Source organism: Melanostigma gelatinosum (genome assembly GCF_949748355.1).
Source record: "Melanostigma gelatinosum genome assembly, chromosome: 7".
NCBI classification, from domain to species: Eukaryota; Metazoa; Chordata; class Actinopteri; order Perciformes; family Zoarcidae; genus Melanostigma; species Melanostigma gelatinosum.
In genome coordinates this window covers 26,241,185-26,258,351 of record NC_136640.1, presented here as the reverse complement: position 1 = coordinate 26,258,351, position 17,167 = coordinate 26,241,185, and the positions used below count along the sequence as shown (strand labels likewise).

Sequence of the window (17,167 nt, the reverse complement as noted above, 5' to 3'; positions counted from 1 at the left end):
CTGAGGCTTATATGAATGTCATCACGTATTACTTATGCTGGCACTGTCAAAAAAAAGGGACAAAAATAGACAATCATTTTGACCTGATGGTGGCGTGTAGGACATTGGACGGCAATCCATCCATGTGTCATTGAAAGCCAAAAATATCAACCTGCTGGTAGCACAAGAGGAAAGTCAGGGGACAACCAAAGTCAGCAGGATTCATCCTCTGAGGACCAAGAGTGTCCAATAGTTGGTGAGATATTTCAGTCAGGACCAAAGTGGTGGACCGAGCAACCGACCATCAGAGACACAGATCCACTGACATCGCTATGCCTAGAGCCATGACGCCAGCACGGCTAAAAAGGAAGAGCACGCCCAAGAAAAGTGGTGCATTTTAATAGGGTCTAAATTAATGCTCTTAGCCTTAAGTTAACTCTTACTTCTGTCTGGAGCAGATCAATCAATGCTATCGACTGTAGCAGAGTGGCAAAGCAAGCCAATGATTGAAAAAAGGATAATGACTCAAAAATCAATGAGGCAAGAAACAACATGGAGCTGGATAATTATTTGCAACTATTCTATGCTTATGCAATGCAAATTAAATCAACACAGGAGTGTTGGAACCAATCGGTGACCAATTGCCATAAAGTGAAGCACAGATTAAATCATACATGAAAACACGGTCTCGAAAACAAACACCGTGTAACATTATGTACAACTAGACACCAGCGACTGAAAAACTTCAACATCATACAACACAAAGAAGTTAAGTAGTTTAATGGATCAGAGATTCTTATCTATGTCGGTGTTCTACCATAAACAGGGTTAGGTTGCATACATGGCTAATTGCCAGTATTTAATGCTCTCCTGCTGAGACCTTACTACAATATGCACGATTAAAAAGGCATCAGGCTTTCAACTGGCAAATGGTTGCCACAATCACACTTCTAGCATTAACCAGCTTATGGTGTAAGCACAGTAAGATGAGCCCAAACAACGGATGTCTATATCAAGATTAGTCAATTTATAAAACCACAAAGGCAGATTAGGTGTCTAATTCCACTGCCCCTTAGAAACAAATCTAGGTTTATTATCCAAGGAGCTCCAAACCTATGACTCAAGCCAAGTTCTAACAGCTGCTCCAGCAGACAGATTGCTAAAGACCCTCTACTGCCAGATGATCCGGTCAAGCAATCCTTATTAGGCTACATACGCTTAAAGAAATCAATTTCATTAGCTATTCAACTAATGCACCACAGTGGCCAAATATGTTTACTTCCATTTAAAATAATATGTGATGAAAGAGGATTCTCTCATAAAACACAGAGGTTACGTATCGCTTCTCTATCGGGACGCAAACAATGTAAACAGTTGTATCTTCGAATCACAAATCTCTGTAAAACATCCACTTGTTGTTTCATTATATGCAATGGGACATACAACATACATGTTGTGCCTTTATACACAAATAAGTAACTTATCATAGTAATCCAAACAATACAAACTTAACTTTCACATGACAGGATGAATTATCTTGTGTTCAAATGGAACTACTGAACATAATTCATTTTGTGATACAAATAAATCACTCAGATGAAAGTAATCACCTTTAATAACCAGTGGGGCATGACAGATATTAAAGGTCACTATGTCAGAGCCTGCAGGCCTCATCGCTGCTATAACAAAGCACATTAAGCCCACATGATGTCTGCATGGCCTCCTGTTATCTGAACATGAACAGTTATTAAATACAATGTCTCCCGCAGTAACTACGGTATGTCAGATGTAAAGATTTGAAGGCAGGTGTTAGAGGAGTCGGGAGGGACATGTTTTTTCAGGGGGGGGGGGGGGGGGGGGGCTTATGACAATGGCAAATTGAGATTAACAAGTCAAAATGACAGTGGTCGATGAAGTCAGTAGAGTTGTTGTGAGCGTGTCATGCCCCGAGCCCAAGTGTTGGAGACTGTTAAGTTGCTCCACGCAGACTGGAGTTTGGGTGTCTGGTGATTGCACCCAGACAGACTCCAAAGCTTTACGTGCAATATGGTGTCTGTCAAATTCACAGCTGAACAGCAGGAAGTTGAAACGCATCATACAAGCGTCCAAAAAACAGTGAAGGGTGGACCAAAGTGTGTCCTAAACCCCATGCGGCAGAGGGGAGATGTGTGTTCAGCCAGTGGGTTTAGATTCACACTGTGATCCAGATGGCCACAATGCTGAGGTCATTTTATCATCTAAACGTAATGTCAGATCGGAGTATCTACTGAAATCTAGAATTGCAACTCAAGACAAAGCACAACAGGATGTTCCTCTTTGTTCAACAAGATCTGGATTTTGCACATTCATTGCCACAGAAAGAAAGATATGTGTGCATTAACAACAATATGAGCAGAGCTAAGGACATCTTTACTGATGTGTATGAGATGCTTGGCCTCACATACGTGTCCAATGATTTAGACAGGGAGCCTCTTTTTCTTGAATAACCAATTCAAGTCTGAATTGGGAATATGTTTGGTGCTTTAGTGACGGATGCTTTCCCCTGACAGAGGCTAGATAGTTTGACTAATTGCCAAAGTGTGACATACAGTATATGACAGTATAATTTGTCATTTCCTCCCTCTCTGTCAAAGCTTCCTGTTTTAAAGCATCAGATGACTCTTAATTGAATGCCGTTTGAACAGTCTAAGAACAAATGACTGTTGTTACTGAAACATGTTCGTATTTGAATGACAGCACATCCCACTTATCAGCAACAAAGTTCAATCAGCAGAGGGCCACAGAGGGTTAAAAAAGAAAATATGATTACTACACAATCTACAGTAACTAGCGTAAAATCCTCATCATCTTGTTTTAGCAACTTAGCAAATGTATCTTCATTTAGGCAATTTGATAATAACAAATGTCACATAGGTTTTTAAAAATCCATGAAGAAATGTGCTGTTTGTGAAAAAAAAGGAAATGATTGGCCCAAGATGACGAGATGACTCCAGTTTGAAAGTACCACAGAGTTTGGAAAGTTACAGTTTAACCTGAATCTACCGGGTCAATCGGGGTAAATCTATTTAATCTGACAGGTCACAGTGATAATCTCAACAGTGTTTGACATTTAAACCTCCGCTCGACCAAAAGGACGACACTGTTACCACTGGATACTCCTGGCAACAGCTTTGATTGGTGCAGACATTACATTTGAATGATACCAGAGTAGTGACAGCTAAACAGTCAGAACAATCACTTCAACTAAATCAAATGTTTTGTTTATTTTCTGTCTATAGCTCTCTGCACAGATTCACACTGTTTTAAAAACAGATTTGTTTCATAAATACTGAACCATGGCTCCATGACTTTATTTAATGTAGCACAGGAGCATCCCCCGTCTGTAAAGCAAATGATAACAAAAATCAGCTTAAGGATTATCAATGAGGCCATAATAACCCGGCTGAGGCATTCCTAGAAGCTGTGACACTTTGTTCTGTGCCTCGGTTCTGTTACCACTGTAAGCGGATTACGAGGGGGGGGGGGGGGGGGGGGGGGGGGGGGGGCGCGGTTATTGATTGAAATATGCCTCGTGGCACAGCATGTGTCCAATTTGTACAAGTTAGAGGTACAAGTGACAAACAACACCTGCAGCATATCTGTCGCGTACACAGTACCTACACTTGGGTCACTTCTTCATTCTCTTCACATTGGTCATTGAGGACGTTACCCTTCTACTGTTAGATGTCTGTGTCGATTGAAAGCCACCTCCAGCTGTCAGATTAGCATTCTCACATTCTCAGAACTTTCTTGGATACGGCACAAACTACAACTGGGAACAAATTGAATTATCCACCCATTCCTAACAGTTTCCTCCCAGCTTCATGTTAGACAGTGAAACTAAACCCAGACGCATGTGTGTGTGTGTGAATATATATATACATATATATGTACATATATATATACATAGTGTATATATGTATACAGATGTTAATCATTTGGATTGTGGTTCCAGCCAAATGACACTGTGTTTTGTGGACATTTATTCACCTTCATAAAGTTTACCTGATCTTGAGCCATGTCTTGAGGCCACTGGATCTCTGCTGCAATTAACGCTGCAGACAGAAAGGGGCTTTGAGACAAACAGCCGCTGCACTGCAGAAGTCTGGTAACAGAGCCCTCCTCGGGATTCCAGATGGCGTTATATGCTGCATGAATGAAAAGCAGTGGGAAAGCATGTAACCTCACCGACTTTAGAGGGAAGAAATGTGCCATGAAAGGGTCAAAGGTTAACATGTTCATATGAATGTTAAACAGGGATGGGAAAAGCTCTAGTGTATTCATCTTTCCAAATTCATTTCTAATTACTTACAGTTATCATAATTTAGTAATTTCTTCTAAAAATGTAATTCAATTTTGTTTGTATAGCCCAATATCACTAACCACAAATTTGCCTCAGAGGGCTTTACAATCTGTACAGCATCCTCTGTCCTCTGCCCTCGGATGTAATTGTCATTTCTAGTTAGTATTCATTTTGAATGTTCAGTTGTGGGTGCGATGGCATTTCCCTGATGTAACATGAATGAGTCATTTTTCTTGTATTAAAAATGTGTCACTATCACTTCTTTAATACTGTTGTAGTCTGATCAACCCACCAGTTAAACTGCCATCACAGTAGGGCTGCAGAGCAGTCCTCAGGGCCTTCACTGCTGTCAGACTTTGCACTACCAGCAGCGAGCCGGAGTCGTCTAAAAGTGATGGCTGATGTGGTGCACACTGGCAGCGGCGGGTCGTTGTTGCAGAACTAAATCTTTTTCTCAGAAAAGCTAGATGTTCAAATTCACAAACAGCACTTCGCAGTGCACCTGAGACAGGAAGTCATGACAGTGACAATGAAATCTATGTCGAAATGAAACGCATTCACTTTGACTCATATTATTTTGTCGTAAATGGAAACACAACAGAGATTTCTCATAAATTACCGTGTGCCACAGGAAGTAGTTCCTTCTCACACAGAGAACAGTAGAGGCCCAGAGAGCATGGCTTGGGCTCTTTCACTATCTGTGGAAGTAGAACAAAAGAATCTGCTCACATCAAGCTTAAATGTGCATATATTATGTGCAGCATTTCAGAAACATCTCAGAGGAGTCACTGAAAACATTTTCAATTCCAAAGGTGCCCTCAGTAGAGTCCATCCGTTTTTGAGCCATGACAAAAGGCCACAATGTGGCCTGCAGCAGACAAGGTCAGGCTTGTTTTTCTTCTAGCTGACTGCTGGAAAGGCCTTTTGCTCTTGATCACTTGTGAGGAGTCAGCAGTCAACGACGACATGAAACAGAATACCTTCTTCAAACAGTGTGAATCACCGCAACCACGAGACCACCACCGTCATTAATAAGCTGATGGGTCCAGTAGTATGTGAGATCAGTTGTGGACAGACGGACAGATCACATGATCTCCCCACAAGAGATAACAATCTTCCCTCCGGATTCAGGTCGATTCATGAGTGGAAGAGTGTTTCTAAATGCTACTATTGTCTAAGTGCTCAACTCTCTTTCTATTTCCGAGCTACTCTTTGGTCATAATGTATATCGTATTGCTTTTAGTGGGTATGTTGACATTTGAAAGCTTTTTGTCTGTCACGCCCTTTGATATGCACACTGTGTTCACACAGACTGTGGTGATATGACTCATTACCATGCACTGTTTTCTTTATGCGCTTCTGTGTGCAACACACAGCGAAAACTGACTACCGGTAAGTGCAAAATCCATTACCGCATGTGTACGGCAGCACTGATCAGTGTCAACATATGTTGCTCTGTCGAAATCTGAAATATTGTAATACAAAGAAATAATGAAATAGAAAAGCACAGTACATTTGAACACTGATAAGGAGAAACAGTTGATGCTTTCCCTGTGATTTGCTGGAAAAATGTGACACTTACTTTGTTAAATCTCCTGCTTTTCTGTCCACAAGATCTCCGTACTTTAATAGGTTGGTTGGAAAAAAAAGTATGTTAAGTTGAATTTCACAAAAAGTGGCTACCTAGAAACAACACCATTGCAGCATGAAACTTTGGACAGCATTTAAGGGAATATTTCAATACGTACAGTATGAACCTAAGCATGTCATGGGTTAACCTATGTTTAAAACAAATATTATTAATCCAAACATATGAAACTAATAATTGAATTGATTAATCATTTAAAAAGACATTATATGACACGATATACTGTAGTCAGAGTCTTTAGGGCGGCAGCCATTGTGAGCTTGTATTCTTTCCAGTTCCACTGCTGAACATTAACAAATACAGCACAGGTGCACACTCCACTGGGAGCTTAGGTTCCTTTAGTCGATCCCCTGATTTTGTTCCTGGTTTAATTTGCTCACAGCTGTGTTTTGGTAGTGCTGTCATGTACTGTGTGTGGATATAAAGTAAGAGCTATTGAGTTTTTGCTAACTTGACAACCTTTCCGGGCAAAGGTCTGCAGCACTGAGTGAGTGTTCCTGGCTGAATTAGTTGTCGTTCAGAAAAATGGATTCAGCACTTTAAATCAAGATGTAATTCTGTTTTCTAAGCTCTTATTTGATCTGCCTTGCATAATGTAAACCCAACTTTCTCCCTTTTTGTAATGTCATATTTGTGTTCTACCTTCTCCAGTGTGCTGACCAACATTGGCATGTACATGCATTGATTGTTCAGACTGTACAACCTATGATTTTACATTCTATATAGATTCTTTTACCTTTTGGTGTGGTGTGTTGAGTTCCTGGACCATCCGCTGCTGGACCCGTAGGACTACATCCTGCTGCTCCAGCTTCTTGCAGACCCCCTATGCCGCCTTGTTTTGGAGTCACATCGTCGGTCTCAGTCCTTGTGGAACTAGCAGGTGTTTTCAGAGCGTTGTGTTCCCTAACACCCACAGGGCACCTTCCTGACTCGGTCCCTCTGTCTTTCACACTTGGTTTGAAGAAATGTGCCTGATAAACATTCTCTTGAACTGTGTCTTGTTTTGAACTGTATTCTCTTATGAGTCTGTCTCTGGATGGTCTGCTATTCAAACCCACCAGCACCACCTTTAACTCGTGATCTGGCCTGGTCCTCCCCTGGCTGCTCCTGGTCTCAAGCTGCTGAAGGCTGACTTTCCCTGCACTCTTGGCTCCACAGCCACCACCTGTCAATTGACATGAAGTAACCTTTTCAGCAAATAGATACATCTGGCAGTCATGTTTCCCTGAGCTGAAATCAACAGGGATGCTGTTACAAAAGTGATTCCAGCTGTTTTTTCTTTCAACCTGCTTTAGGCAGCATCACAGACTGGTAACTACAAACAGTCAAATGTTATTTAAATTGGATGTTATGTAACACTATTGATTATCGAAAGGTGGATATTATTCAATACAAGAACTAGTGATCCTTGAATTATTGTAATTTTTGCTCAGTTTGCCTCCATACTGCCTACACTTGTGTGTAAGTGGCCAGAGCTGGACATGTCAACCAGATTTATCAGTAGTATATTTATTTATCATTTAATTACGTCTATGCCTGCTAACTACTTCTCACATACTCACAATTGTAGCAGGTGGGTCAAGTGTTACTTCAAGTGTTAATTATTTCATATTACACAAACATGATAAAACACCTTGTAAATTATAGCATTACTAATAAACATTATTCATTGTTTGTGAACAGTAAAATAACTATTAACAGAAGTTTAATTAAATACCAATTTAACATTGATTATTGTTTTTTTATGACAAAAGTGTCACCCCCCTCGCTGTGGTGTACACATACCCCTGGTTGGGAATTACCACCCTCGTTAACTAATGAGGTCACCGTTCAATTACACTAGGCGTGAGTCCACCTTTTTCAAACAAGCACTTGCCTGAAAAAAGGGAAGATTTGCGTTTCCCTCTAAACGTTTGATTTGTCACTTTGTGTAGACGGAGCGCTGACCATTCAGAGTTCTATGGGGATGGAGCGCTATTGCTGTTGCATTTTGTCCCATTTGGGGTTTTTGGACACAAAATGTTGCCTTAGTGTAGCTTTAATGATTTGGGGTTGAGGGCAGACGCTGAATTAGAGTAATGGGTCATTACTGAGGCTTTCAGTAATGTGGGTTCCCTAATAAGTGCTTTTAACAACAGTCCCTGGCCTCTCCACGCTGTGTGTTTTGATGACGCTAACGAGTGGCCATGCACGATTACATATACAAGGGTCTTGGGGAGGCAGTTGATGAGCAAAGAAAGGCTTTAATGGAACACTTGTCCACTCTGCTTGGCTGCACAAATCACACATTGGTGAAGCTTGCGCAGTAATGAGACAAATCACATCAGTGTAATCATGTTTAATCTTTTTTGTCTCCCTTCCACATAGCCCGTTCGATGATTCTGCATTTAGCATTGGCTCAATTAAAGGAACTCCGCTCCTCAGATTCAAACAATCAAATATGGCCATTAAATTCTTGATTACACCGGTTTCCTCCACGAATAATATCAGTGAATTCTGCAGGACTACAAATATGGAAACTACACTGGAAATGAATATCACTGTGTTTGGATTAATTATATATAATTCATTTGTGAACATATTTTAACATATGCTGGAAGTAGTTCTATGTGAAGCTGGTGTATTAAGTCATCCTAGCTAAAACTAACACAACAGTCCTGTAACAAACCTCCATTCAGGTCCTAATGTTTAGCTTTTCTTTAGTCAGGTTGGTTCAACGTCATGCTCATTTTGAATTGTGTTGTATAGACTGAGGTGTTTCTAGCATTCTACCCTCATTGATATTAATAATGGACAAAATTCTAAAATATAACATCATATTTTGTGTTTACTGTGTAGCAAAGTCTAATTGAGAGGTGGTTAAAGTAGTTATTATTCAGATCAAGAATACATAAACAGATGGTCACTTTATAAAATATGTTGCTAGATTTAACTCTTAAAGATCTCAACCAGTAAAGTACCTCTTTCATGTTAATGCATCAGGTAGAATTATATATCAGAATGAAAAGGAAAAAGGATGAGAACAAATCTTAAAAAAAAAAATATCAATGAAACCAGCATTTCATTTTATTGTGAATTAACAGAATGTATATGAATGCTTATTGAATGTAAAACGAATGTGTATCCACACCATTTGAGCTTACGGCACACATCATTTATACATAACGGTCTCTTCCTTTGGTTTAATCAGGCATGTCTAAAGCACGTTGGTCATCCATTACCTGACAAAATGATTACCTACTTCATAGGAAAACAAATGACTGATTTTGTATTTTAATGATTTGTTAAAAGGCACATTCAATCAGCGCTGCAATTTCAATGCTGTTGATTAGTTATGAGTCTTTTAACAGAGAACCCACCTTCATGGCCTTAATAAGATGTGTTGTCACACTCCATTAGAAGCTGATCTGAGGGCTGAAGCCTCATCATCTACTGTATGCCGTGTGTGGGCAGGTAGCCTCAGGCAGCTCTAACGCATGCAGATACTCTACAACGTAGTGTTCAGGACATTCTGTGAAACTCTGCAGCAATGGTTGAACTGAATATGCTACACTGCACTGCAATCTGTTTAATATCAATCCACTGATTAGCAAATGTGCATTGACATGTATTATGCATATAAAACATTATTATATAGAGACAATCTTTCTTATGTCCAGGTTGTTAGTTACCTGTTGGAGTAGAGGGAGCTTGCTTTGTGGACCTGGACAACCTGCGAAGCCTACTGCCTGTCTGCCTGCTCTGGTTCTCCCTCTGCTCTCCCTCCTCACCCTGCTTCTGTATTATGACTTCGTCTTGCTGTTTCTGTGACAGCTCTGTGGTGCTCTCCTCTCTGACTGAAATACTCTGTCCATCAGAAGCAGAGGCTGGACCTTGCCCTCGGGCCTGCTCCGAGCCAAAAGGTTCTTCTGGCAGCAGAGTAGGGCTCTCTGCCCCAGAAAGCATCCTGGGAGGTGACTTGGTCTTCGTCTCTTTCTGTGGGGTGCCTTCCTCGTCTTCACCCCCGAAAAGTTCTGGAGTAAAGAAGACAGATTGGTCCTCCTCGCCCTCCTCCTCATCATCATCTTTGTCAGGATTGTCTTTCGACAGCAGTTCACTCTCACAGCTGGGAGGGGTTGTTTCTGGAGAAGGCTCCAGAGCCAGCCTGTGTGGTTCCACTTTGATTTCAATGGACCGGTCTCCGGCCCCTTGTTCAAGACGAGTTGCTTCAGTCTTTGTTTGTGGAGCGGAGATCTGCTGTTTATCCTGGTGCTCCGAGTGATTAGATGCTTCCATGTGCTGGCTGGAATTACTGGCTGCTTTTTCTTTAAAGATTGGCTTCTTGAAGCAGGTGCTGGAGGTGAAAATGTTGTACAGAGGCTTAGCTGTTCTTTTTTGATGCGATGGGGGCTTTGCTGGGGCACCGGGCATCGTGTTCAACAATTCTGCATCAAAACAAAACGTTCAAAATCAGTTTAGGGTGGATATTTATCAAACTAATAGTGAACTCTGACAGACAACAAAGCAGACACTAAGACTCACAAAGAAGCTTTTACGTCGCACCATGAAATGAGACCGGTATGCAGAGCACCATGGCTGCCAAGGCTATCTTATAAAGAAAGATATAAACGCAGGCTTACGCTCAATATAATTCAAACAAAGGTCAAGGGGATTTAATTAAAAGCAACAGTCCAACATCTGCTCATCAGCTCGCTCCAGCGCCACTCAGGCACGCAAAAGACCTTACAGTAATGAGGCGAGCCACTCAACGGACCCCATGGCCCCCACCCCCAACTATGAGGGAGGGGGGCGGGGGTCTGCTACTGCTCTGCTACCACCCCTATCCACCACAGAACTCAACGCGGCAAACAGCTCAACCGTGTCATGACCCCAAAGACAATGGGTGCTAGCCAAGGAAATGTGCAAACACGTCACCTAAGAATATTGTCTAGTGGTGACATCATGCTCATAAATCCCTGAGCACAAAAATGAAATGGCCCTTTTGATCGCCATCTTTGAAAATGAATACTTTAAATGTCATGATCCATGAGGAAAGAAGAGAAAAACAAGGTCTCAGACAGTGTGAAATATGGTTCCATTCATCATGTACTGATCAGAGGTTCAGCCACAATAGAGAAACAATAGATCTCATTGTAACCCCATCATCAACTGAATAGACTGAAATATTAAATGTACACAATAGTGCAATATTGATTTACTATAAGAATCCACTCCTACATTAATGCTTGAAAGATAAGCGTGAAAATATTCAATCACCAAATGTCATGAAAGGACCACAACCAACTATTTCTGTACCCTACTAACAAGTAGTAAATAGATCTCCTTGCTCTGTGCTGTTGTTATCCAGAAACTATTAAAAACACAATTCATGAGCCACACTGTTATCTGGCATGATCTTTTTATGAACACCCACACACCTGACAACTGAACCAAACATGCTGAACAATTAAACATTATTAAACCCATTAAAACAATTTGGGGGAAAAAGCCAAGTTACGTATTGTCATCCAACCTGCTTTTGCTGCCATGCTGTGAGACTTTGAGGTGTGTTAGCAGCGTTTCCACAACATTACATCCTATTCAAAATCCTCTCATCCACAAACTACCATTGGAACGTTAAGCCAGTTCCTATGGTAATGCAGTTTATTCTTAGCTAAAGAGAGAATGTTTAAATCATTTTCCATTAGGACATTTTCTCTAATTTTTTTGTGTTTTCCATGGCTACACAATTGGTCAACTGTTTTCCAGGACATGTGGGAACCCTGTACAGTGACCTGTTTAAGAACTATTGTTAAAAATTGACCAAGTCATCAAGATTTACATATTCAATCGAACCCACAGACAGGAAGTCAAAGAATTAAGAGAGAGTAACTTCTCGTACTGTTGTTGGTATCGATGGAGGCACCCAGGTACAAGGAGGTCTGCCATGGTTTTGGTCTTTTCATGTAGTTAGTTGATAATAAGGAAAATACAGAATGATGCCAGCCTGACCTTTCACCCTATTTGTCTGAGACATAAAACATGTAGAACCTTGATAATATTTCAGATTCAAAACTCTCATCAATTCAACAGTGACTTTACTAGACAGACTAACAAAAAGTGAGAGACATAAATATTAAAATGGTACATTTTGGGGGGGCTTGGATTATATATTAGATATCAACCTCGCAGCACCAAAACTCTACTTTCAGCCTTCAATTTAGCTCACCTGCTTGTTCTTTTTGCTCCGCTTTAAACTGTGTACGAGAAAAAAAATGGAAGGTGGAGGGGCTTGAGTCCTGCTGGGGTTTAGGCGTTTTGACACATGGCCGGGGTGTCTGAGGGTCTGGGGCATTGGGCAGACCCTGTCCCTCTACAGTTACTGACAAGTGACTGTTTGGAGATGAGACAATGGAGCTGAGGGCCTCCACCTTCTGCTGCACCTGTGAGAAGGCTGCTAGAGACTGCATGGCATTGCTGAAGGTGCCGTGATGCTGGACCAGCTGGCGGACCCATTTAGACAGACCTGAGATTACACAAACACACACAGAGACAAGAAAGCTTACAGTGGATAACCATTGCCATCTAGTGTTCAGCACGAGAGGCCGTGCAGCTTTTAATATGAAGTCAGCCAGTGTTCACAGACCGTACACATTATGGAGTACCTGTGATGTACTTATTGGGATTATTCCTGTAACGGTCATCCACGAGAATTAGGGCACCCCAGTCATTCTTGTGGCGGATACACCTGTGAAATGAATTTTGAGGGTTCAAGCATAAAAGTGAGGGCAAAAAGTAAAAGCAGTGCAGCTGTAGAGGTCAGGTTTACCTTCCCAGGGCCTGGTTTAGAGCTCTGTAGGCCTGGATCTCGTACCAACGATGGCCTGAGAGAAGACCTCTGGATTTGCAGTGTTGGTCATTGTACTTCATCTTCAGTTCCACCTGAAACCACAGAGCAGTATCTCAAAAATAGCAACTGTCATCTCAATGGCCTATTGACACAGTATTTGTGTCTGCCCCCCACTGACTCCGTGTTTTCTCAAAGTCAGAAATTGAAGTATTTGTAAGTCACACCGAAGGAGAGAATAACCTGGAAAAGACAGATCGTAAAGGTTTCTATCAAAGACTTTGAAAATGAATCAAATTAGATTTTTCTAATCCTTATTTAGCATTACTCAAGCTGCAATACCATTTTAGTAACTATAAATGTTGTTTAAGGGCCGTTTATCTTTTGTGACATAAGATCATTGAACATATTTCTGAACACCATCTGATCAACAGAAATATTCAGTTGATTAATCTGATTCTGTCCATTTCACAAACTTACTCCACAATGTTGTTCAGGGTGTTGTCTCAAGAAAACAGAAACAGAAGAAGTCAGATAAAAGGGGTACGAGGTGTGTGCCATCAACATTAATCACAGGGCATCCTGGTGGCCTTGTGGTTCAGACGTGTATCATTTAACCACGTCTTTGGCTACATTTCAGCCGGCCACTTATGTTGCAATTCACCTCCTCTCCTTCTCTCCAGTTTGTGTCTATTGTAAAAACCAAAAGAAAGGCGAAATGCCTTACTGGTTACCAAATGAATACTGAACATAACTGAAAACCTGTTCTCCAAAACAACAGCCATAACTGTGGCAAAACACTTTTCCTCTCGCGCACCCCCTAGAGGCAGCTCGCGCACCCCTGGGGGTGCGCGAGCTGCCTCTAGGGGGTGCGCGAGAGGAAAAGTGTAATGGCGGTGCAGTCCTGTCTCCTAAAAATGACGTTCCCCCAAAACTAAAATGCATTCTCAATTACGTTTTACCACGAACGTATTTTCTCCCTGATTACGTTTGTGTTTGACGTACAAATACGCTTCTCATCAACATATCTTTGCCATACTCTAGTCTTTATTATTTTTCTGTGATCTGCCTCGCCTCTACCCCGCCACCCACAAGTTATTGACCCGCGGCCTGTTCCGAGGGCTGACAGACCTGACGATCGGGTGCCTCGCGGCGGGGCGGCTGGAGACCTCGCGTCCCAGCGCCAACGAGTGAGCGCCCGCCACTCGGAACCATAACACCAAGTCCCGGATTTCACCCGGGGGACATTCTGGAGGTATTGTGACCGGGTGATGTGCCTCGTTGCTGGGGCGGTATGAGCCGAGAGTGGCGGGGTGTTATGGAGGTATATATTACAACTCGGTGTTGTTCCCGTGCGTGGATGAGCGCATTTCTGCCGGAGACAGGCGGCGTGTTGTGGTGGTATTCTGACCGCGTAATAGGGAGAAGGAGAGGGAAAAATGTTAAAGAGATGGTGGAATGTATGATTGGAGAGAGAGAAGCGAAAAAGTTGGACGTGATCCCGGTGTCCAACAACACTGTCGCGCGCATCGATGCTTTGTCCGAAGACATCCTGGCTACATTAGTCGGTCGCGTGAAGAAGAGTGAGTTTTACTCTCTGCAAGTAGACGAGTCTACAGATGTGGCCAATCTGGCCAATCGTCCGTTACCTTCGTAACGTTATGTCCGTTACCTTTTCGAAGGCACGGTGCAGGAAGAGTTTGTGTTTTTTATCTTGTAAACAAACGCCACGCGCGAGCAAACTGTTCTCTCATTAGTCCAATTTTTATGCGGCTCTGTTGCTTTTTTTTTTTTAAGGTGTGTGTGTTTGGGGGGGGGGGGTTGGGGGTGCGTGAACCCGGTCGGGATGTAGAAGGGGGTGCGTGGCCTAAAAAGTTTGGGAACCGCTGATCTAGGGCAAACTAAACACCAAACAAATATGTCTCAGGACCTGAAGGGCTTGGATATTACTTGCCCACGCAGACAGATGTGTTCTGAAAGGGGAACAGAGGGGCTAAAGAGAGGCCATGATGGAGTAGAGTGGAGGTAGGAGGGGGACAAACAAGGTGGCCTAGGTGACATGAAGCGTCCCTGCACAGAAATGCCAGAAGAGCATCCAACCATTTGCATCTGTCGCTGCTGATTTTAGAGCTAACCTTTCAGAATTGACAAGTGAAAAGTTCAGTTGGCGTCTGACGAGATGCCATGCAGGGCAGGCTGCTGAACGGGGCTTTAACTGCTTTTGACAGGTACTGCGTCTTTGCCTTGAGCCACCAAACACGGGGCCGTGGCAGGTACAGCCTGTTCCCTCACGCAATGCCACTGTGGCCTGTCTGGGCTTGTGAACATAAACAAACAGAGTCACAGGAATTACTAAATGTCGCCCCAAAGTTGGACTATGACTAATAACACCTCACCTAAGAAGCATGTAAATAACTGAGCAACACCACGGACAACCTACCAGCACACTGGAACACTTTTAGCGATGTATGAAGCAGCTCTAGTCTTTACAGGAGATTTAAAAGTCACAGGTTTTATCTGCAACGATACGATAGCAGTGCAGGCCGTCAATGGGAGGCAACTCGTATAGCCGTGTCACAGGAAGCCTAGTTAATGCTGCTGGCTTCATGGTGAGATTACTTTGTCTGAATGTATGAGACACCAAAGCAGTTAAAGAATCCACTTCTAAACCCACAGCTTGAACAGAAAGGCCATTAGCCTCGAGCCGGCGGTGTCATCTAAATCCAATCACAGTCCATTTCAGCGTTGGAGCAATCACATCCCTGGTCTGTACCATGTCATCGTCCAATCTAACATGACAGGTTGCATATGTGAAAAAGCCAATTCTGGCTGCTAGCAAATGTGCAAGAAACCACACGCTAGAAGGGATTAGTTAAAATGTCAAGAGATCACTCGCTTGCTTTGGCCTCGTCCTCTACAGCAACCTGTTCATCCCTGAAAACATATATTTGACCACTAGGCATGATTCGCAGTTGAGCGCATCTGTTTGAGCTACATTTTGGGCCGGGTGTGTGTATGTGCACGTCAGTGTCAATGTGCACGCCTCTAGCAGTCCGGGACATCTTGTGCTTGTCACTGAGATTGCTGAGCGCCTCGTCTGCCACATAAGGCTGAGCTGACAGCTGAGTGGCTCATCCTGAAGACAGTGTCCGTGTGTGTGTGTGTGTGTGTGTGTGTGTGTGTGTGTGCGACTATCACACTGCTCATGGATCAGCTCACAGCAAGGCTACGCACAGAATCCTACTTATTCTTTTATAGTTACTTTCTTATGTTCCACTAAAAAGTTCACTTTTGTAGATATTGCCTCTAAATGAAGGTTGAGGCTGATTGGAAGCTCTGAATGGTAAAATGGTAAAAGGATACGGACCGGTATGGAACAGGGCTGTAGTGCTGGAGTGTGCTCTCCATCATCTCAGACAGGTTTCAGTCTTGTTGGTGTTTGGACACCAAGTTGCTTTGACTCAACTTTGTCATATCAATATTAAGGTTAACATTAAGATTAATTATGACAACACATAAAAATTGTGTTTTCCAATGGAATTTTAATGTAATTCAATCCATTGCCAACATGCATAGCAGCATTTAAAAAAAAAAAAAAAAAGTGTAATTATGAATGAGCACTAAACAAGAAGGCCACCATACTTATGAAAACACCCACCTCAGAGTTGCAATCATTAACCCGAGCAACCTCCCACCAACCTTGTTCATCAGCAACAAACTTAAGTTCTGCAAAGAAGGCAGAATAGCCAATCAGAGGCAGAGCAGGGCGGCTCTTTGCAGATGATGGGGAAGAAAAAAAAAAAAGAATCGATCAAATTATGATAACAGGCCGCACAACTAACAATGGCTTTTGAAGAGGGCACTTCAACGTTTACAAAAAATGTGTCTTGCGCACTTATTGCTGGTACACCATCGGTTACGCTACATTGGTTGCGCTACATTGGTTACGCTACATTGCTATGCGTGCCTAAGGTTGCCTACTCATCTTTAGACTCAAGACTTTATTCTGACGTGACCCACATTTTGAGCCCCGTCTTGACCTCAAAACTGCTAGTTAGTTCCCGATTTGATCCAAATTTGGCAAATGTTTGTGTATGGCTGCTTGTGCAACAACATTTGAGAAAATTGGCTTCTTTTGTAAATGAAAAAGGGAGTTTGTATCTCTCAAACTAAGGTAATAAAGTATTGTTTTGGTATATGTACAACAGTATGTTTAACAGTAGCCAGCCTGGGCAATGAATTGTGGGAAAATGTTGGGTTTTACGTGCATCAACAGAAAACAATGTTGACTAAGAAGTCCTTCTAAAGCCGGCCTGTGGCGCTGACATGGACAGTACAAGTGGTGATCATGTATTATATAGCCTCCCTTCAG

General features: G+C 42.3%; 2 protein-coding genes across 3 annotated transcripts in view; both read right to left on the bottom strand.

Annotated features, from left to right (window-relative positions):
• mrps23 (mitochondrial ribosomal protein S23) overlaps positions 1-17,167 on the bottom strand; it is a 244,791-nt gene that overhangs the window by 176,815 nt on the left and 50,809 nt on the right. The window lies entirely within an intron of this gene.
• Positions 8,883-17,167, bottom strand: part of brip1 (BRCA1 interacting helicase 1) — a 50,324-nt gene continuing 42,039 nt past the window's right edge. For both annotated transcript variants that reach the window (XM_079272574.1, XM_079272573.1), the window contains exons 17-20: positions 12,778-12,890; positions 12,614-12,696; positions 12,178-12,474; positions 8,883-10,393 (exon numbers count right to left, since the gene is read on the bottom strand). In XM_079272574.1, coding sequence (XP_079128700.1) covers positions 9,633-10,393; positions 12,178-12,474; positions 12,614-12,696; positions 12,778-12,890 — 1,254 coding nt within the window. In that variant the 3' untranslated portion in view covers positions 8,883-9,632. The remainder of the gene's footprint in view (positions 10,394-12,177; positions 12,475-12,613; positions 12,697-12,777; positions 12,891-17,167) is intronic.